The sequence below is a fragment of the Peromyscus eremicus genome, chromosome 22 (assembly GCF_949786415.1).
Source record: "Peromyscus eremicus chromosome 22, PerEre_H2_v1, whole genome shotgun sequence".
NCBI classification, from domain to species: Eukaryota; Metazoa; Chordata; class Mammalia; order Rodentia; family Cricetidae; genus Peromyscus; species Peromyscus eremicus.
This window is the reverse complement of record NC_081437.1, coordinates 8,565,091-8,588,216: the sequence shown is the minus strand read 5'-3', so window position 1 is coordinate 8,588,216 and position 23,126 is coordinate 8,565,091. Positions and strand designations below refer to the sequence as shown.

General features: G+C 44.9%; 1 protein-coding gene across 1 annotated transcript in view; it reads right to left on the bottom strand.

Annotated features, from left to right (window-relative positions):
- Positions 1-5,137: 5,137 nt before the first annotated feature.
- Positions 5,138-23,126, bottom strand: part of Srbd1 (S1 RNA binding domain 1) — a 175,153-nt gene continuing 157,164 nt past the window's right edge. The window contains exons 20-21 of the mRNA XM_059248492.1: positions 8,930-9,114; positions 5,138-5,976 (exon numbers count right to left, since the gene is read on the bottom strand). Of these exons, the coding sequence (XP_059104475.1) occupies positions 5,687-5,976; positions 8,930-9,114 (475 nt within the window). The 3' untranslated portion in view covers positions 5,138-5,686. The remainder of the gene's footprint in view (positions 5,977-8,929; positions 9,115-23,126) is intronic.

Genomic DNA, 23,126 nt, shown 5'->3' with positions numbered 1-23,126 from the left:
TGTGGAGGGGCATACTACTATTTTTGTGCTTCCTTGAGCTGTATCTCTTCAGGACGTATCTGGTGAAAGGTCCCAAAGAATGGGGACCTTGTCCCAATTAAAAGGGCAGAGCAACAGCCAAAATGTGGCTGAGGAAACTATGGGAGGGGGTTATGCAACCCAGTGAGGATCAGATTTACTGATGCTGGCAGGAAGGCCGAAGGCTGGAGGTCAGGTAAAACTTAGAGGTTAATAATTTATGAACCCCCCAGATACGATGGGGCACTATTTACCATACAACTATTCATTAGTCAGCCCCCCAAAACTGCAGGAATCCCTGGGCCCCAATAAAGTATTAATTCCTGCTAAATCCAAACTTACTTCCACTCCTAAACCAAAAGGCACCAGACCTCTACTATCCACTACTGAAGTCCCTCACACAGATATACCCTCTGGTCCAGGGCCCTTAGGCCTCTTAGCAGCCACCTTCTCAGTCCTAAATGCTTCAAAGCCTAGTCTCGCTGAAAACTGCTGGTTCTGCCTGGACACCGAGCCATCCGATTACAAAAGGGATTGTGGTCATGGGAAACCACACTACTTCCTAGGACACACAAACATGCAGACAGCAACAACTGAATAAGGGGAGGCTCACATTGCCATTAGTGACAAGAAACAGTCTCTCCTTGGGCCAACCTCCACAAGACTATACCCACCTCTGTAATCTAACTCACAATCCAATGAGAACTGGTTTCTTGATTCCACTGACAATACCTGGTGGGCATGTGCCTCTGGTCTGATGCCCTGTGTTAATGCTCAGGTTTTAAGTCAGACTAAAGATGTCTGCATCCTGGTTCAGCTAGTCCCCAGAATAGTCTATTACTCTGATGAAAAGGTCTTCTATCAACTAGAGAGACCACCAAGACAAACAAAATGAGAAGCCATCACAGCCATCTTGGTATCCTCCCTCTTAGGCCTCAGCTTAGCTGGGACCATAGGTACCAGAACTTCAGCATTAGTATTACAACACCAAAATTATAGGATGGCAACAGACACAGATATCGCCACCTTAAAAGCTCTATGACACATTTAGAGGAATCACTCTCCTCTCTAGCTGAGGTAGTCCTCCAAAATAGGAGAGGGCTTGACTATTATTCCTTCAACAGGGCGTCTATACCTATACATGGCCTTAACAATGCTGTTTTTATGTCAACCATTCTGCAGTTATTAGACTCCATGGCCCAGCTCAGAAAAAGATGACAGGACAGACAGTGAGAAAAGGTACAAAAATGTGGGATGGTATGAATCCTTATTCAATTGGTTACCTTGGTTAACCACCCTCTTATCAGCCTTAGCTGGTCCCTTAGTTCATCTTCTTCTGGCCTTAGCTTGCAGACCTCGTATCATTAATGCCTTAATGAGGTTTGTTAAGGAATGGATCTCTATGGTCCAACAGATGGTTTTAAAACAATACAGACCTATCAGTCAAGAAGACACACCTCCAAGATTTGAGATGAAGCACGACTCAAGGGGGGAATGAGAGGGCCAAGCAAACACCTTGACAGGCTCCTAATAACCCAGTTAAAAACTAGGCCTTAGTTCCAGCTTCCTGAAACTAGACAAGCCATTTCTGAGGAAGCCAAGAACAAAGGACAATCAATCAACAATGCCCCTGACTGCATGTACTAGCCTGAGCCAGTCCCCTGCAATATCTTAAGACAATGACCAATAGGAACAGATCCTGGGACTTGTCCAAACATGCCCAAAGATGGAAAAGTTGAAGCCCTAGCCTGGCCTTGCTAGCCCTAGCCAACCAGAGATGTACTAATGTAACCTCTGCTTGCTTAGCCAGTTATAGACAGAATGACCTAACTGCTTCTAGAATTCCTTTTGCTGTGTATTAAAGGAGCCTGTGAGCTTCTCTCAGGGTCATCATTTTGCCTTTGTGTTGGATGTGCGGCCCCAGCATGCTGGAACCTTTATTCTCAAGATAATAAATGCTCTTGCTGATTGCATATGTGGACGGTGGTCTTTTGTGGGACAATTCCAGGACCCTAACATGTGACAGTTGTGTAGCTTGATCTCTTTGTAAGGCTCCTAGCAGTGAGATCAGGACCTGTTCCTGGTGCTTAGCTGGTTTTTAGGAACCTGTTCCCCATGCTGAGTTACCTTGCCCAGCCTTGATGCAGGGGGGAGGTTGGTCATGCCTCAACTTGATGTTCCATGCTTTGTTCAAGCCCATGGGCAACCTGCCTTTTTTTGAATGGAGACAGAGGAGTAGAAGGAGATGGATGGAAGGATGGACGGGGACTGGGAGGAGAGGAGGGAGAGTAAACTGAAGTCAGTATGTAAAATAAATGAAAAAATGTTATTTAAATAAAATAAAATTAAAAGAAAAATAGAAGAAATCCAGAGATCTTCTGTAAACTTCCACATTTATTCCTACCTCTGTGCTCAAATACCCCATCTCCTCTCCTACTAATATAGATGAATTCTGTATGTCTATATTTTTAAAAATTATTTTATTTTTTAATGTTTAAAAGAACTTTGAAATTTAAATATATTTTGATCTTATTCTTCCCTCTTCACTCACCCAACTTTAAGTTCTTTCTCAGAAAAACAAAACCCAATACTGTGGTGATATTGTGTTCCCCAATATATCATGCACCCTAATAAATTTATCTAGGGTCAGAGACCAGAACAGCCACTAGACATAGAGCCAGAAAATGGTGGCACTCACACCTTTAATCCTAGCCTTCTAGAGGCAGAGATCCGTCCAGATCTCTGTGAGTTCAAAGCCATGCTGGAAACAGCCAGGCGTGGTGACTCACACCTTTAATCCCAGGAAGTGATGGCAGAAAGCAGAAAGGTATATAAGGAACTAGAGCTGGTTAAGCTTTTAGGCTTTTGAGCAGCCATTCAGCTGAGTTCTATTTGGATGAGAACTCAGAGGCTTCCAGTCTGAGGAAACAGGATTAGCTGAGGAATTGGCGAGGTGAGGTGGCTGTGGCTTGTTCTGCTTCTCTGATCTTCCAGCATTCACCCCAATATCTGGCATCAGGTTTGATTTTATTAATAAGACTTTCTAACAATTCATGCTATACAACAATAGAACCCCCCAAATCAAGAAAAAAGTACAACCCACATCAAAAAAGCAAAGCAAAAAAACTAACAAAAACCCCTGGAGTCCATTGTCCATTACATGCTGGTCAGCTACTCCTGAACATGAGGCTTGTCCTGGAGTGACTGATAGACTGTGCCATTCTATAGAAGAAAACTGATTTTCCCTCTCTCTTTTTTTTTTGGTTTTTCGAGACAGGGTTTCTCTGTGTAGCTTTGCACCTGTCCTGGATCTCAATCTGTAGACCAGGCTGGCCTCACAGAGATCTGCCTGGCTCTGCCTCCCAAGTGCTGGGATTAAAGGCGTGCGCTACCACCGCCTGGCTCTGATTTTCCCTCTTACTGCAGGTAACAGTCCAGTTGTTACTGTGTCCTTATCTTAAACCATCCCCTGTGAACTGGATTCCATTGGACCCCACTCAGTCAAGGATATCATTCAGTAATTTTCCCGTCTTCTGTATCAAACTCATCTTAATTTTTACACATTATTTCTTTTTTCTAGAAATACATAGAAACTCTCTTGGCTCGTTTTCACCTTCTAGCCATTATACCTTTTCTCCCCCTCCTCTATAGCCAAACTCTGCAAAAGTATTGTTTATAGTCATTGTTTCCAACCTAACTCCAACTCTTAAACCCGTATCAATAAGAGCTGCAATGATGAATGAGATATGGACCTTCTTCTCCTAGGATGGGCTTTGTCGAGTTTCCACCACATCTGAGAGAAAAGGGGCAGAGGATATGCTGACTGCAATGTCCTCTAGGACAATGAATACCAGTCCCCTTCATGTTCATGAAGGCTTAGCCATCAAGGGTTCAGGGCTGCCCTGGTTCGTCCATCCAAAGTGCCTAGAGTGGGAGGCTCCTTCCGGAGAGTATCCTGGGACATGGCTCAGCACTCACTGCCCTGTGAACCTTGGGGAGAATTGAGTAGGAAGACCGACTAAAAATGATAACATTCATTGCCAGGTGAAAACCAGCAAGCAGCAGCAAAGCACCAGGAATGAAAGTCAGGCAAACAGGATTTCAAAGACATCCTTCAAAGGTTCACTAGTTAGAATAGAGAGCTACCAGGCAGAACTGTTATGAGATATACTACTTCCTGACTACTACCACTGGGTGACTGTATGATCTCAAACTGGGCACCCCAAGGGCAAAAAGAACCAAAAAGTCTGCAAGGATAATTAATGGGTGCTTACTCACAAAGAGAGGATTATTTGCCCAAGACAAGTCAATGGGGCCGGCCACACTTTAGTATCATCCTCCACGCACTAGCCACGGAGACGGTCAGGTCCTTGTGCACACAGACCACCACAGCAGCAGTGCTCAGTGTGGGCTCCACTCACCATCGACCCGGAACTGTCATGCAACACTTACCTTTCCCACCGAACAAGAACAGAGTCGGGGTCGCTTCCTTCACTGTTCTGGACACTTCTTATCTGATCTACGCTTAGTCTTTTCCAAGGCCATTTTTATCCTGATTTGAAGTTTAATCCTGACAGTTAAGAAAAGAATATGTGCCGCCGGGCGTTGGTGGCGCACGCCTTTAATCCCAGCACTCGGGAGGCAGAGCCAGGCGGATCTCTGTGAGTTCGAGGCCAGCCTGGACTACAGAGTGAGTTCCAGGAAAGGCGCAAAGCTACACAGAGAAACCCTGTCTCAAAAAACAAACAAACAAAAAAACCAAAAAAAAAAAAAGAAAAAAAAAAAGAAAAGAATATGTGCTGGGCGGTGGTGCACACCTTTAATCCCAGCACTTGGGAGGCAGAGCCAGGCAGATCTCTGTGAGTTCGAGGCCAGCCTGGTCTACAGAGCGAGAGCCAGGGCAGGCACCAAAACTACACAGAGAAACCCTGTCTCGGGGAAAAAAAAAAAAAAAAAGAAAAGAAAAGAATATGCTCTCTGTGATACACTAAGTCAATTAAAGTAATTTTTGAAATTTCCAGAATCTTCCCTCTTCCCCACAAGCTACACAGTTCCACAAACTACATCTTTAATTCAGTGTGTTTTTTAGCATTCACTCAATGAACACAGCAAACCAAGGTCACCAGCCAGTCATTTATTATAGGGGTCAATACACATGTTCTTCTGAAGAACACACTGAATCATTCATTTGATGGTCATAAACACATGATAATCTCTTTTACTGGTATATTTTTGCTTGGTTTGGTAAAGGAAAATAAAAATTATTATAAAATTATGAATTATGTGCAAAAATCCTAATTTAACAACTAATAAGATGGCAGGATTAAAGACTGCTAGTCCTAATGTGTCAACCAACACTATACATTTCAAAGAAAGAAGACACTCCACCCAGGTCCAAGACAGCAGATGCTAGCAGGGAGAAGTGAAGCCACCCGCCACAGACAGTGCGGTCCACGAGGAATTACAAAAGGTAACAAAACCGCTGCCATACAACGCCACGTGAGGACATCATTAGTTGTTTTCAAAGGGGAAGTCAGGATGGTGTGAGGGACACTTCTGCCCAGGACTCCCTCTCATCTGCTGTCAGGCTCCATCAATCAGCTTTGCATGTCCTTGTCCAGCAGTAGAAACGGGGGCACACACTGGTGCTTGGCCTTCGGTGGGGAACTCACAACACCCGAAGGAGGTCGAGCGAGATCCTAGATCGGGGGATGTCAATGTTGAGGACCTTCACCTCCACTCTTTCTCCAGGGCCCAGGCCCAGGCTCCTTCTCTTCTTCGTCTTAGATAGCTTTGCTTCTGTTATGCTTCGTATAGGAATCAACCCCGACTTGCCCACCCCTATATCCACAAAAACCCCAAACAGAGTGGCATTCTCCACTTTGCCGGTGAGAACTGTCCCCACCTGCAGATCTTCCAGACACACTATGCTTCTCTTGAAGTCAGGTTTATCAAAATCTGAGGAAAGAGAGCAAACGTCAGTGTAACCAAGGCACTGTACTTAGAGGACTGATGTTCATGGTGTATTGATTGATACGGATGCCCAGATCAATATTAGTCTTTGAGGGAAGAGACAAAAGGAGCTAAGGACACAGGCCTGTCTTAGAAAAAAAATACATCCTAGGAGAAACAGCTGACACAGACAATTCAAGAACAATTTCTCAGACATTTCCTCTCTCTAAAGTCCGTCTCACTAATGTGAACATGAGCACAGTCTGTAAGGCTTTGGACAGATGATCTCATTTTCTCTCCTGCAAAGGATGATCAGGGTGTACCTTTGCTCAGTGAGCACACTAGACTAAGTCACAAATGCTCAGAAAGGGAGCGCCCTGGAGACAGGAGAGTAGGAGCTAGCTTTCTGTCCCTGGATTCTTAAATTCTTTCAAGGTGGTGGAAGCTCCACTAGCTTTTGGACAAATGTGGGTGAAGTCAAATGTTCTCTCTTTACTTCTTCCCACAAACTGGGAATTCAGAAATCATTTTTTTCTATTTCAACACATTTACTCAATCAGGATGTACAGGCTCTCGATTACCTATGGCCCAGAAACCCTTCTCTCTTCTTCCTTCTCTCTCTTCCTCCAGTTCAGCTGATTGAATATTTACTGCCTTCCATCACTACCTCGTGGCCAGATGCTCAGCCTGATGCTAGATACAGAAAGATGAAGACAGACACCTGGGTCCCATCTCAATCTTTACAGCCCTTTCCTGGCCCACCCACTATATATAGTTCTGTTCACCAGCACTAGCCCTTAAAAAGTGAGACAAACGGTCAACAGTCACTATGGCTCCAGATAGAACACAACATCCAAGGCTTTGAGAGGAAGAGTTGAAGTGCGGCTTGTGAGTTATCCTGGCCTGCATTTCCCCCACGGGCTAGCCCCGTCCCTAGGGTCACAGAGTTGACTCTGAGAACAGAGAACACATTCTGGCTGGGCTCTCCTTCACTGAGCCTCACTCTCCCTCACCCCGTCCCTTCCCCTTCCTCCACAGCTGCTGGCTTCACCCTCATTACTTGTTGAGTTATCCTTTACATTTGTATTAACAACTGGTCACCTTTCTTTTCCTCCCTCAGTCCAACCACCTTAAGATCAGGATCTTTTAGAAATAAGCTCCTCAACTCCTATTAAACAAGAGAGAACCCCATAACCCCTAAACCTCACTGTCCTCCTTAAGCACACCCATGTGGGAACTAACTCTGGGATTTCACCTGATCTGAATTTCAAAGCGGGAAAACTCGGGGAATTCGACCCACACAGGTGAGGCCTCTCAAAGCCAAGTGAAACTAACCCAGGCGCTAGGGCCAGGGCAGGATGGTCCCCAGGCCCAGGAGGCAGGTTTCATGCTTGGAAACTCTCCCCATTTTCCCTGCAGAAGTCGAGCTGCTGCCAATGCCAAGGTCTCCGATCAGCCGCTCAGTCTAACTGCATGAACACTGGAGTCAAGAACCATTCAACATGTTCCCCAAGACAGCCTGGGCCACGGAGAAACCAAAATCCTCCGTTACATGCAAATGTTAACAGCTTGAGAGCCAAGGCAGCACATACAGTCAGGCCAGTGTTACCAGCTCGTTCCTTTTCTGTTTTTTTTTCCCCCCTTCGGAGCTGAGGACCGAACCCAGGGCCTTGCACTTGCTCGGCAAATGCTCTACCACTGAGCTAAATCCCCAACCCCAACCAGCTCGTTCCTAATTAAGGAAACCAACTTGCAAGGAGAACTTCAACAAAAAGGAATTGATTATGCCACTGAAAAAAACTGAAGCCTGATGAGGATAAGGAAAGAATGAGGCCATTAAGACAGGAAATACTTCTGAGAAAATAGAGAAAAGAAACATAATACAAATACCATAATATGGAAATGCTCTCCACCTCCTAAGTATGAGCCATCTGCCTTGGGAACTCGTTCAGTAGTAAAATGACAGTTCTCAACTATCTTGAAAACTGTGACTTAGCCAGGGCAAAAGCTAGTTGCCAAGTTTGCTTACAGAGACCTATTTGCAACTGTACTTGCCTCACGCTTTGTTCTGCCCACCAAGAGGCTAGCCAGGGAAGGCCCTCTGCTCCGCCGGGTTAACCGAGTGCCTCTCTTGGAGGCCCTAGTGTAACTGAGATAATCAACACCATGAGAGAAAACCAAGATGGACAGGAAAAGCCAGTACAGGCCACCTGTAGCTAAAGTATCTTCGTCAATCATCCAGGTGGTGTATAGGCATGTCACCAATCCCACCCTGTGTGAGAGACACTGATCTTAGTGTTGCTGCGAAAGACAGCCATGGAATCCCCATAGAGAGAAGCAGGGTTCTTGGCAGTTTCGTCTATGGGAACAGCCACTTTACATGAAGGACAGCTGGAAGGCTGTGATACCACTGGTCTTCTTCAGGGTTTTATTTTCTCCAGCTGCAGTTCTGTCTCAATGGGCCATCGCTCTCAAAAACTCTGGCTATTCTACTTCCTTCGCCCTCTACCTGCACAGAGAGCCAAGTGCATGCACTCTAAATCAGGAAGACGATCAACACAGAGGTATCATCCTATTTGTTCACTGTGCTCAGGGACACGGAATCCAGAAACGTGGAAGGCTGCAATTCCCGAAGAAGATTCACTTTGTGTGTGAATGGACACGAAGACAGTTTACAGGACACTGGGGAGAGCATGCCTCCGCGCACACAGCAGCACAGCACAGGACACCATCTAGCCTAGGGCACTGGCCGATCAACAGCAGGCAAGGAGTCAGAGGCCTGCTTCCATTTGACTCCATGTATCGCTTCTAGTGACTGCGCAGGACGAAAGCTGACCCTCAGCTCTCTCATGCAGAGGACTGCAGACTCTGTTCTCCTTCAGGCATTCGATGTTGTGAGGATCAAAGGCGATGATGTGAACTACACGAAGGCACGGGCTACCACTCACGTTCAACTTACCTGTTCGGAAGTCAAAGCTTTCGGGCTGGCTCAGACCATCGATGATGACCTGTAAGGTGTGTGCAGTCGTCTGTAACCTTTCTGCCGTTTTCTCTATACCTTCTTTTCCAAGAGATGAATTTATTTTCTGTTGCATTTCAGGCTTTCCAATCTCATGCAGTGTTCCTCCAATGAATGACAAAAACCTTCAGTGGGAAGAGAAGCCCAACATTTATCAGTAATATTACTTTTGACATTTCCTTGCACAGGTCATCTTCAGATTCTCTTACCTCAGGCCACTACATCGATTGATCTTTACTAAGAGTCTATGGTATGTTCTATGCTGTAATAAGTGACTTAGCTGAAGGGCATGTGGGCAGGGGGAGGAGGTGTATTTAAGCTCTCATGCTATTTTCCAAGGGCAGCACCTGCTCAGTGTCGGCCCAGAAAACATTTTACCGTGTGCTGTTCATTACAGTTTAGTGTCATGTGTATTTTCTAGATAAGTCTATCTGTATTTCCCTCATGTTTCCTACAATTAGTTAGGAAAACATTTGAATTTGGATTAACAGTCAAATACAATCTATTGATGATACCACAATCCAACACGGCACGTGTCAGCACTGCCATCTTTTAACAAAACTGCTCATGTTCCAATCCTTGCTCTATGTGTATAGATCTGAATGATGGGAGGGTGACCTGCCAGACTGCAAGTCAATGACACAAATGCCACTGAGCCACACATAAACAAAATTACCTAAAAAGCATGGAGTGTTCAACAGGAAAATAAACACCAGAAGGCAGCTGGGTGTGGGTGCATGCACGGTCAGTAACAGCACGTGCAAGCAGCATCCATGTGAGAACCTGGACACAGCCCACAGCAACAGGACAGAAGGGGGGGGGTGTGAAAGAAAAAAATGATTTTTTTCCAAAAGGAGGCAAGTAAACTAAACCATCAAAGATATAATCTAAAGGTGAATGTTCTTTATATACTTTATATACCACATAGCTGCAATGTTAGCTATCCCCTTGTTTGCACATATACTACCCAATTACTGAGCTGAGGTAAAACCATAACAACACAAAACAAAAACTGATGGTTAAGATGCAGCTCCCTACAGTTTCCCATGAGCTCCAGGCCATGGCTCCCTTTCTTGACATCCCTTGGCTGGGTATGTTTCTCCATCATTAAGTTCCATTTCCTAGGATTAATGGCACTTTACAAATGTCAACGCAGCAATCAGACAGATAGCGACACAAATGCCTCAAATTCTGGCCTCTAAGAATGCCTCTTGAATACAGGAAGGGAAGGAAACTGCTGGCCACTTGTCTCTGCATCTAGCCCACGGGGCAGCAGCTGTACTGTGCAGAACGGGTCACCTGCCATTCCCATCTTTGTGTGCACTGTGCTCAAGCAGTGCAGACCTCTTCAGTGACACTCCGGGGCTGACTATCTCCTATCTGGTGGGAAAGGCCTCTCATGTCGCATTTCACTAGGGTGTCTGTTGGGTTCAAATGTGCAACCCTTCTACATTTCTAGAGCCCTATTTTTTTTTTTTAAAAGATCCTCTAGCATCCAACAAGTTCTCTTGATATATTTTGGTTAGCAGTCTAGGAAGACAAGGAGCGATGCTTATACCCTTCTTTGGACATGAGCATCATCCAGAGGTCTGGGCTATTTACCTACTCAGTCTATGTCTACGGCTTCCCCAGCAGGTGGAGAGGCAGCTGGTGTGTTGTGTTGACTAATGAACAGCAGCACCATGGGCTGGTGACAGGGTCCAGCTGCTGGAGTTCTGTTTGACAAGGCAGATAACACAGGCAGTTTCTTCCCACAGCTAACTCTGGTCTATAACTTTTTCAATAACCCCTGCTCTTTGGACAGTCCTTTCTGGTACTCACCAATTTGGCTTTACTAGTGTGCATCTGATACTACATAGAGCACCTTCCAGGTCCTCAATACTCTGGCTCACACCATTAACCATTTGTTAAGATGCCTAAAATTAGTGGACTTTTGGGATGGATACATATGGCAGAAATCTTCCCAAAACACCCACTCAGCAGGCCACTTGGAGTCTTAAGATTGTATTGTATGTGTGTATGCACATGTGCACACACACACTGGAGAGATAGCAACTGCAACACAATCACAACCATTTAAAAAAAAGCGGCTTATAGTGACTGCGGCCGGAAGAAGAAGATTGGTTGTTTAACCTGGGAGTATATTTCACATATCATTTTCATCCTCCCAGAAGCCTGAGGGCAGTAGCCACTGAAATCAATAAGAAAGCATCACATTTGCTTCCAGCTAATGCTCTGTATCGATCAACACTATTTTTAAACAATGAAGGAACAAAGTTAAGTAGTTCTTGCATTTTGAAAACTTTCTTAAAGTTGACCAGGCCACGCAGAAAAAGCCAACAGAAGGGAGGTAAACTGGGGAGGACTGGAGCCAGCACTGGGGTGGACCTCACCCTGACTGGGTCTCAGATATGCTTGGCTGCCCAGGATAGGAGGAGATACTCCATGCTCAGGAGCTGCTCAGGAAAAGGATTCCACAGATTCCAAATTTCCCTGTGAAACCGAGAACTAAGGCCAACACAAAGCACAAAAGGAAAATGCACACTGTAAGAGGCCTGGAACCAGAATGAGACCATAACGACATATCTAGCAAGCACTGCTAGCTGCACATTCTCATTAGATCCCAGCAATCTTGAAATGCAGAAAACAGAAAGTCAGGGAGGCTTAGTAGGCTGCCATGGCCGTGCAGCTCCTCCTAGTCACTGGAGTCTCATCTCACACACAGGTGTCTGTGCCACTGAGCACACGTGAAAATCACTGTTATATTTGGTAAGACAGAATACAATGTGTTGGGTAATATCACACCGGCACAATTTAATGGCAGATCACTTCTAAACATTAGGCAGTTAACACCGAGTAAATCCCACAAAGAACTTTTTATACACGAGCTTTTAAACGGACAGTTCTCACAAGTCAATGAGTTATTGAAGCCATAGTCTTGTTTTTCCTCCTGTCTCTGGAAGGCTTTTTCCATTTGCTAAGGACTGCTGTTGGAGCTGCTGTTTTTATTTAATATGTAATTTCATCCATCTTACTTAAAGTAAGAAAGTAGCATAAATGCAACAAATAAGCACATCATGTTCTTTTAGCACACATCTGCACAAAGTTAAAACACAGAGCTTGCAGTGGAGACCATGCTTACCCTTCAAACACAAAGCCACACAAGCTAACGCTGCTGAGATTTTCAACAGAAGCTTGCAACAAAGGCCAGGTCTCTCTCCACAAAGAAAAAGAAAAATCTTTGTAAAACTTTTCCCCCAAGAGTAAGAAATTCTCCAGATTCATAAGACTTTGGAAATCGCCATTCAGATTTATGTAATCATTTCCAGCACATGGATTTAGGATTGGAGGAGTTTGTTACATAGAAGCAACATGACACCCTGCGGAGCACACAAGAACCTCAGTGATATCACACCATCACTTTAAAAAGAGCACATATGGTTTACAACCCATTGAGAGACAGAGACAGAGAGACAGAGACAGAGACAGAGAGAGACAGAGAGAGACAGAGAGACAGAGAGAGAGAAAGTGAGAGCCAGTCATGCTACTATAGCAAAGTCCATGGTTTTCAGAGACTTTTAGAGTTGTTTCAGCTCACAGGAATTTTGTCAATCAGTAAAAAACTAAACACAAGAGCAGGAAAGAGAAGGAAACAGAGAGGTGGGTCACAACTGCTGATGTTTGGAGAAATTCCATGTGGGGAGATTTGGCTTCTAGACTGGGGGGGTGTGTTAAATGGTGGGGCACTGACTCAAAGTCCGGCAATGGTTTGCTACTCTACAGACTCCAGATACTTGGAGAGATTCAAATCTATAACTGTAAAGAGGAGAGAAGAAACTTGAACTCAGTGTGGCAAAAGATCAGACCTGCTGGGCCTCTCCCACTGCCTACCCATGCTGGTGGATGCAGGTGAGCTGTGCACAGTGAGTTCAGGCTGGCTCGACGGAGAGCGTGCCAACTTGACCATATCAGACATCTTGTGATGACACCAGCTGACAGCCATGGGGACTGTACTTTCATCACTAAGAACCCTTCAAATTTCTCCTGGGTAAACCAAGACACGGACCTGGGCAGAATCCTTAAAAATCTGTGCTGGTACAAACCCCAGAAGCAGGTGAAAATCCAAGTAAAGTGCATTTATGGAAGGCCCAGAGCTGCCAACTGCTCTACAGAAGCCAGCAGAGTGATAATGGAAATGGTATTTTAGTGGGTTTTCTTAGGATTTACTCAACCACAGAAGGAGTAGAGATAAATATCCTGAAAAATATAATGGGGCTTGCTGTGAAAACTCTCCCACTCTGCCCTGGGAGTGCAGTTTTAGATGGTATGCACTTCCTGGGCCAGAGTGGGATCGCTTTGGAGTCTTTTTGTGGCACCATTTAGAATGTCTTCAGAATGTCTCCTGCATCACTGAGTAGCAGAAAGTCACTGAGAACCAAGAAGCTGCTGCCCTGGACTGAGGAATGCAGGGGTTTTTGAGCACCTGCTCTCACCTCCTGCAGACCAATCAGCCACTTCCTTCTGTTTATGGGCTGGTGAGACAATGCTCGAAGCAGAACTCACTGCATGTCATAGTAGCTACCTGCAGGGAGAACCTGTTCTCATGCCACTGTTTTAGTGAAACTTTACGCGCTTCAGCACTTCAGTCTAGGGAAGGAAGGAACTACTTCCAAAGCAGTGCCAGCTAAGTGTCTTTACATGCCGCCCTGGAAGTCCAAGCATTAGGACAATCATCCATTCAGAGATAGCTGAAGATGACACTCTCAGTTTAACCAAAGCACCGAAGACAGGTGAAGCAACAATCCGTGTCATAAACAGCATTGATCACCTATTCTTGAACAACCCAACACCTTGCTGTGAGCCACACACTGTGTAAGTATCACAGTTTGATTTAAAAGCCACACACGTACAACTGCGCAAGTGCATGCATGTGTGCGTGTGCGCGCGTGTACACACACACACACACACACACACAGAGAGAGAGAGAGAGAGAGAGAGAGAGAGAGAGAGAGAGAGAGAGAGAGAGAGAGAGATTGATTCTCACAATTTTAAAGACACTGGCCCACTTCCCACACACAAGAGAGCCCAGTGGTGGGTTAGGCAGGATGACAACGTCCTGTTTGACCAGCTCCTTCCCAGCGAGCCCAGGCCTTCTCAAATGTACATGCCCTATCTCAAATGATGACGATTTGCTAAAATCAAAGCCTTGTGACAAAGAAATGTGACAAAATGCTGAGGGCAATTAAAAATACACTGGAAAAGCATGCTTAGCTTTGTTCAGTAGACACTGATTTCATGCGGAGAGAGAGATACTACATCAAGGGAACAGAGCCTTGTCCTTGATTAAGCTTGCAGAGGAGCCGGGGAAGAAGAGGCCAGGTGGGACAGTTTCCCGTCTGTCTGCCTGTCCTCTCAGGCAGGACTTTGTGTTCAGACGGGCGCATACTTTCAAAGTGCTCAATAAAACATGCATTTCACTCTCTGGAAAATCTTATTGCAGATGTAGCTTTACAGATAAGAGAATCAAACCCCGAGAGACTGACTAGTACAAAGTCACACAGCTGAGGCCACAGGGCAGGAGCTAAAGTGAAAGTTACAGCCCTTCACATCTTCATTAATATTCAACCCCTTGACTTCAGGGGAGCTTCAGTGCAGACACAAGAGTCAGACTGCAGATAAAAGTTGGCACCCAGAACTACTGCCTGGGAGCAATTGATTATTATTTTTTAAACCAAATTTGAAAGAAAGAAACTTTGGCTCTTTTTGAGTTACTGAGTAAGGGTTGAACAAAATTAAGTTAGTGGTTTCAAAGGCTGCAGCCTCTATATAGTTCAAAAACACTGTGTTTAGAATTAATATAATTTAATTTACTGCCTGTAAAGCCATAATGTGGATTAGTGCCTGTGACTATTTGAAAGAGGAGGTCAAATAAAGCAATAGTATTCAGAAGCACACAGGCGGCTGACAGAAGGAAAAGCTGAAGCCAGCCACTCCAGTGTCACTTGGAGCAAGCCCAAGTGACAGGGACATCTAAGAGACAGCTTTTGTACCACAGGGCCAACTGTCAATGATGGTCCTTTCTGAAAACTAGCAGAAGCTTCCTAACACCCCCCATTTCAGTAAGTCTCTGGCTGCCCTCTGAACGGCTGGGGACACTGTCGTCGCGGGGAAGGGAGGTTAACACAGCTCATTTATGGACACAGAAGCAGAAGACAGTTGACTGGGGGCAGGAAGGCGAGATAACAGAGATGGAATCAATACCTTCCTGAGCGTCAGGCTCCAGACTTGAGCAAGAGGAGACAAGGAGAAGGACAGACAAATACTTGTACAGTGGAAGATTCTAAAGCTAGCACAATTCCACGGCTAGCCTGCAGCTCCCTCTCTTCTCCTCTACACACTGCAGAGAAACCGGCCTTCTCCTCAGTCCCAGGAGCTGGTATTAATATTAATTAACAATGCTAAATGTGCAAATTACATCCAGATCACAGAGGAGAACAAGACACCACCAGCACCAGCACCAGCACCACCACCACCACCGTGGAAGCTCTTGTGACTTCCCCTGCTTTTTTCTATAGCTTAGCTGACAGCACCTTCTTGATGACAGTAAAAATAACAGTGATCACTACAGACACTGCTGTGTTCCAGGAGCGAAGTATATGACATGCATTAACTTACGCAGTCACGTGAGATTGGCGCTACTATTTCACCCATTCAGTAGACAAGAAAACTAAGGCCGGGGATCTGAGGTCAACAGCTGGGGTTTGAACAGGTAGTCTGGCCTTTACTTCCTAGGCCATCCACTAGTTTTGTCAGGAGCCTAATGGGCTGTGTGCTGGAACAGTGTGTATGGTATTTCTACGAGTGTCATGGTCTGCTCATCCATTTCTTCAGCAGGCAGCTTCTCTGCCATCAGTTCCCCCTTTTGTGATGGCACTTTGGATATAACTTTTGAGCATAACTTCCTGGGAACACAGTGAGATATTTAGATTAAGTAAACTGTTATCTATTATTGGCTAGTCTTCAAAGCCCACGTTCTCTGGGGACCCACTGTTTCCATCTTCCCAAGGCTGGAATTACAGGTTGACCATTATGCCCCATCTGGCATTTACTCGGTTCTGGAATCTAAACTCTGGTCCTCACACTTGTGTGTCAAGAACTTTATCCTCTGAGTTATCTCCCAGGACCACCTATTTGCTTTCTCACACACACACACACACACACACACACACACACACACACACACACACACACTGGCTTCACTTCTAGCTGGGCACAACTTAGTCTAAGGTCACAACAACTCTACAGACAGTTTGGAGAGAGCAGCTCAGGCAGCACAGACGGCCCTCACCGAGGATGTTCAGCACTGAGGGTACGCCGTCTGCCTCACTTAAGGCGGGACTTCCAAAGAATGTCCCCAGCTGTCCTGCTGCTAGTCCACTGTGTGCCTCAGATGGAATCATTCTACTTTGGGTCTTAAAAACCTACTACAACTTCTCAATAAATCAAAAGTCAACATGGCTTAGTTTTTGTACAGAAGTACCTCCCCTTCCTACAGAAGTAGGGTGCCATGCTTCTGTGATTATTCTTGTCCTAGATGGAATTTTAAATTCACAGTTGTTGACGCTCTCAAAATACACTTTGCTGCACTGACTGTAAGAGACAGAAACAGGCAGATCTGTGGTAGCAAGGCAGCTTGCACAGCTCCAGGATTTCGGCACTGAGCTGAAAGGAAGTACTCTTTGAAGTCTGCCCACCTGGCACACGACAACGGCACCACCTACCTTCCTCCTGCTACACCAGCTCTTCTGGGAATCAGTCTTCTAAAGCTCTCCCTAATGGCCCAAATGGAAACAGCATACACTATATCAAAATGAGTGCTGAGTGAGTCTTGACATGAAATTTCCTGGCATTTTTCAAGTTAAACTGAGCACAGGAGCGTTGGAGCTTAACTATTGGCAGTGCATCGGATTCTTAACCCAGCAGCCTCTGGGTGAGTGCCAGGTCTCGTGTGATGCAGAGGGCTGAGCAGAACCTGCGGCCAGAGCTCCCTTCTCTCCTAGCTTGAGAAGGGAAATCAGATACGTGCCGGGCTCCTAGACCAACCGAAACGGTAGGACAAAGAGAGGAGGCATGGAGGGGCGGGGACCCTACACAGGCTCTTGCTGGGCCTGCTTCTACTCATAATGCAGCACTGATTTTACTTATGGCTACAGCATCCAACACAATGAAACTACTCACATGTGGATATGTAAGGATTTCTCCACAACAAAAAATGCAGAAAGAAATGGCCCCTGGCTTTCCTCTGCTTGTCCAGTCTGTACACTCTGAGAGGGCACTGGAAGCAGACAGAATGCTCTGTGAAGGTGCATGGGATTCTGTTTGGAGGGCTGAAATCCTTTCGGCACACTGGGATTCTCAAAGAGGTACTTAGTAGGTATGTGGCGAGCAAGAACACCAGGGAAGGCGTTCCCAGTGTGTTCCAACAACAGCTGCACTAGCACACTGATCTCAATCGTTTTAGACTACAGAAAAAAAAAAAATGCTAGAAGCAAAGCTAAACACTTCACCTTGCTCCGGAAAGTTCACTGGTGTGGTTTCTTGTCCTCAGTGTTCTACATAGTTCCCCTTCATTCTCTAGTCTGTCGTTTATTCCTTCAGCGACTCCATCAGTCTTTGCTGGGTGCTGTGGATACAGTGGGAAGCCAGATTCCGAGTCCCTAGTCAACTGGAACTTACAGCCCCCCAAAACTAATCTTTAATTTAATTGCCACCAGCCTAACAAATCTGATGCCAACTTTTCAGATGCATTGTTTATGTTATGGGTTCAAGAACAATTGAACTTTAACTATGCTATTACACTATGAGGTTTTTTGTTTGGTTGGTTGTTTTTTTGCCATCCAAGTCTATTGTGAATATGTAAGATAAAGTGGAGAAAAATACAGTTAAATCAAAAGAAGGTGTTTAATGACAAAATTTAAATCTAATCCTACTTTTCTTGATTTTATGCAAAACGAGTCTTTTTTTAAGACTCCTGACCTCTAAGATTAGTTTAATATATCTTTGTTTTAAAAATTTTTATTTTTACTGGCTTTTTATGTGTGTGTGTGTGTGTGTGTGTGTGTGTGTGTGTGTGTGTGTGTGTGTGTGTATGTGCGCGCGTGGTGCTCACTGAGGCCAAAAGATCCCCTAGAGCTGGAGTTAGGGGTGGCTGTAGCCACCTGATGTGGGTGTTGGGAACTGAGAGTTCTCTGTAAGAGTAACAAGTGCTCTTAATCACTAAGCCATCTCTCCATGTCCTGCTATACTTTTTACTGGTTCCAGTATTTACCACATGAGTTTTGTTGGTGATGATTTTATTCATCATTTGAGACATGTAACACACTGAAATAGGGTGTGTAGAACTAAAATGTGAATAGATGACCTATGTTCTCAGGAAGCCTACCAATGCAGGGGGATAAAACACTCAGATACTGGACTAGAGGGCAATAATTAGTAAGTGGCCATTATGAAGCTCACAAGTATCGCTAACAGTACTTGATAAGAGCTGTCTCACAAGATCGATTTCCAAGGTTTTGTACTGAGAAACTGAAAGGATGAACTGAAATGATCTGACAGGAAGAAGGTTGTGGTTGGATCAGGAGTTCAGGAGAGATCCAGCTTTCCACTTTAAACATGCTAGCTGAGGAGGTAGCTGGGTGCAGTCCGAGCTCTACAAAAGTGGTTTAAAACAAGAGTAAATTTAGGAGCCATGCACAGTGATGATCTCAAAAGCCTTGGGAGTGAAGAGATCATGGGATCACTCTGTAGCTTTTCAGCATCTCCTTTCTCTCTTCTAACAGTGAGCTTCCACTCTGTCCTCCACAAGTATCCCTGGTGTTGATATTGTTCTTGTCACCGATAACTTACGGCTCTATTCTCCAAATCCATAGAGAATGTGCACACGGTTCAGCGTTGTTGCTGCCGCTGCCGCCGCCGCCGCCGCCGCCGCCGCCGCTGCCTGGCTCTTAGCACCATCTCTTGATTTGGACACTGAACTTAGTCTGTCTGATCTCCACGCTTCTTCCTCTGCCCTACAGTCTATTCATTCCTAAGACAGCAGACAACGGCAGCCTTTTCATCTTGTCACTCGCCAGCTTTTAACCCAGCTACGATTCTCCCTAAATATTCAGACCCATTCCTTTTGGTAGCCTCAAGTTGATGGCGTCAAATATGGCAGCACGGGTAAGTGGTTTAAGGACGGTTCTGATAAGCAGGTCACTGGCTGAGAAAGCAATTTCACAAGAGGAATAAGGATAGAAAACTGAAAAGGAATCAGAGGAAGAAGAGTAAGAATTAGAGGCCGACAGTTCTAAGACACTTGGTATGAGAAGCAGGTACAATGGGCAGCAAACATCTCTGTCTCTTCCTGAGAACTTAGAAGATGTTTGCTGCTTTTGGCTCTCAGGAGAGGACACTGGATCATAGCAGTAACAAGTCTGAGCTAAACCAGTAAGCACGGTGGAGAAGACAATAGACACAGGGCAGTCCTAGAATTTCATAGTGCTAAAATTCACCTAGCTGCCCCTTCCTTCCTTCCTTCCTTCCTTCCTTCCTTCCTTCCTTCCTTCCTTCCTTCCTTCCTTCCTTCCTTCCTTCCTTCCGGGGCAGAACAGCAGGACACAGAGACCACTGCAATAGTGGACTATTAAGAGTTAAGAGTCTCCAACAGTGGCATGGAGGAAGTGAAGTGGAAACGGAATCCCAGAGCAGACTTGCTAGGGAAAGACAGGGCAGAAGGAATAAAGAGAAGGGTACAGCTACAAGAGGCTGTGGGGTAGTTTGATGCTCTTCAGTGAGGAAGGAAGTGAAGTCATCCTGGGAGTGGGAGAAGACCCGGAATAAGTTAAAGGAATATAGAAGACAGGGTCCTCAAAGGGCTGGAGGAATGTCGGTTTTCAAGCTCTAGGTTCATGTTTGTCTTCCAGAGTGTGAGTTCTTCCACCATGTTTCATTTAAATCGTTCTCCTGATCTAGCAACAACTCCTTAAACTAGCTGGAACTACATTCTCTGCTCTCCAGCCCGTCCCTCTTTTTGTCCCACCATCTGCATGAACACACGTGACAGCCCTGTCTGGAAATGAGCTCCCCCCGCGGCTCCCGAGGTTAAATCCTATTCTGTTTTAGTGTGTTCCTTTAAGGGTACATTACCTCTACTCATCTTTATGTTCCCTGGGCCCTACCACATTCCAAGTGGTGAAGAAAACCACACCAACAAAACCCATGGAGTAAATATTAGAACCATAAGGAACATCAAAAAATTAAGGAAATACCAGGCTTGCCTGAGATGAGGGTATTAAAAGAAGGGCCATTTTACATAAAAGGAAGAAAAAAATTCAGTTAATCAACATGAAACATTCCTATTTCCAAGCCATAGCATTATGAGCAAATACAAAAGGTAAACAACGGAGACTAGGTTTTCAGCTCACACAATGGGAGACTTCAGTACCCCAAGAACCCGAAAGACAAACAAGAAAGAAGCACACAAATACATAAGGAGAGCACAGCTAGGTCTCTGTACTCTCTGTATAGATGCAGGTGCTGCTGGCGAAGATTCAGTCAACACGGATAAAAAGCATTTGGGAGGCTGAGAGATGGCTCAATGGTTAAGACTCATAGGACTCTACTGCCAGTATGAACTGTCTATGTTGAGTGTCGTCTAGATGAAGTGTGTGAAAGTCAGATATGACTACTACAGCTCAGGCCTGGAAAACACACCAAGAGTAATTAGGTCATTACCCATTTCATCTCCAAAGTTTTAAGGTCAGAGGGGACTTCATGTAAAAGAAATTTCCTATGAAACAGTCTACAACTGCCTTGCTTCTGGGCAAATAGGTCACCCCCAAAGGAAGCAGAGAGAGAAGTGAAGTCACAAGATGGGCATTGATAATCCACAGGTGGAAACTGGTCCCTGTGAAAGCTGGCAGAAATGCCTGCTACCAGGGGAAATGAGGACTGCCCCGGCTTGAATCCTGCTGGCAGCATCACAAGCTAGTACATTACTTGGCAATGTATGTGAAGAGCCACAGAAGCTTTTGAGTCTTTGGCAAAGCAATACTATTTCTACGGCTTCATCACAAGGAACCACTGCTAAGAACTATTATTACTGAATTACAGATACTTACCCACAGAAAAAAGATCTAGATTTTAAATAAAAGGGATATATGCTTACAATAAAAGCAAATCGGAAAATCTTATAAACCACATCACACATAGATTAAAGAAACACAAAATGCACATTGAAAAAGACTGGTTTGTACACTATAACATGCTAATTAGGTTCCCATGAAGATGTCAGAGTTATATGTTGTAAGTATGTGATCTGTTTTTCTTTTTTTTTATTTTTGTTTTTATAGGGATTACAGTAAAGAGATTACATGGATCTTAGAAAAGACTTTGAACTTTGGACTTTTAAACATTGTTGAGACTGTGATAGATAGAATACAGGGACCTTTGAAGTTGGACTAAATTCATACTGCATTAATGTTACAAGTTAACATACTGATAATGTTACAAGCTTATGGGGGCCAGGGAGTGGAATGTGGTAGCCTGAATGTAACTGGCCCCATAATCTCATAGGGAGTGTCACTATTATGAGGTGTGGCATTGATGGAGTAGGTGTGGCCTTGTTGGAGGAAGTGTGTCACTGTGGAGGTGGGCTTTGAGGTCTCCTTTGCTCAAGCTACCCTCACTGTGACGCTCAGTTCACTTCCTGCTGCCTGTGGATCAAAATGTAGAATTCTCAGCTCCTTCTCCAGCACCATGTCTGCCTGCATGCCACCATGTCCACCATATTGATAATGGACTAATAAACCTCTGAACTGTAAGCCACTCCAGTTAAATGTTCTCCTGAATAAGAGTTGCCGTGGTCATGGTATCTCTTCATAGCAACAGAAACCCTAAGACAGCCTCATGCTACTCTTGTGCACTATACTAAACGTTTTGGTCATTGTAACAGGCAAGAAAAAGAACTAAAAACATGAAGATTAAAATTTTAGTCTATTTGCTGATCACCTAATTTATGGACTTTAGAAAACCACACTAATACATGGATTACAGGTCTGCAGGGCAGAATACTACACAAAGATCAACTGCAGCTTCACATGGTGGGAAAGAGAAGCCATAAACTAGAGCTGCATCTATCACATCATTGAAAACACCACACAGTCACACATCACAAGTAACAGTTGTACATAGAAAACTAAAAGCTTTGCTTAGAAAAATGAAAGAAGGCCTAAATAAATAGAAAAACAGAATTAGTTAACTTTTACTTTTTTGTTTGTTGGGACTCACTGAGTACTCCTAGCTGGCCTGGAACTTGATATATAGACCAGGCTGGCCTTGAATTCTCACAGAGATCCACCTTCCTTTGTCTTCTGAGTGCTGGGATTAAAGGTGTGTGCCTGCTCAACCTGTATTATTTTTTAATGGAAATTAACAAGTTAGTTCTAAAAATTATAGAAAAATACAAATAGTCTGGAACACCCACACAGATTTTGTTTGGACTTGCTAATTTAATAACATGAGTTCAATAGTAATCAAGGTAGTATATCTGTGTGGCAGTTTGTCTAGGACACCTGGTGAGCACATCTGCATGGCAGTGTTTCCAGGACACTCAGTGAGCACATCTGCATGGTAGTGTCTAGGACACTTGGTAAGCACATCTGCATGGTAGTGTCTAGGATACTCAGTGAGCACATCTGTGTGGCATTATCTAGGACACTCGGTGAGCACATCTGTGTGGCAGTGTCCAGGACACTTGGTGAGCACATCTGCATGGTAGTGTCTAGGACACTCAGTGAGCACATCTGTGTGGCACTATCTAGGACACTCGGTGAGCACATCTGTGTGGCAGTGTCCAGGACACTCGATGAGCACATCTGTGTGGTAGTGTCCAGGACACTCGGTGAGCACATCTGTGTGGCAGTGTCTAAGACACTCGGTGAGCACATCTGTGTGGCAGTGTCCAGGACACTCGGTGAGCACATCTGTGTGGTAGTGTCCAGGACACTCGGTGAGCACATCTGTGTGGCAGTGATTCTAAGAAGTTCTAAGAGCAGTGAGTTTATTTACACCAAACTCCTGGGAGTTTCAGCAGGAC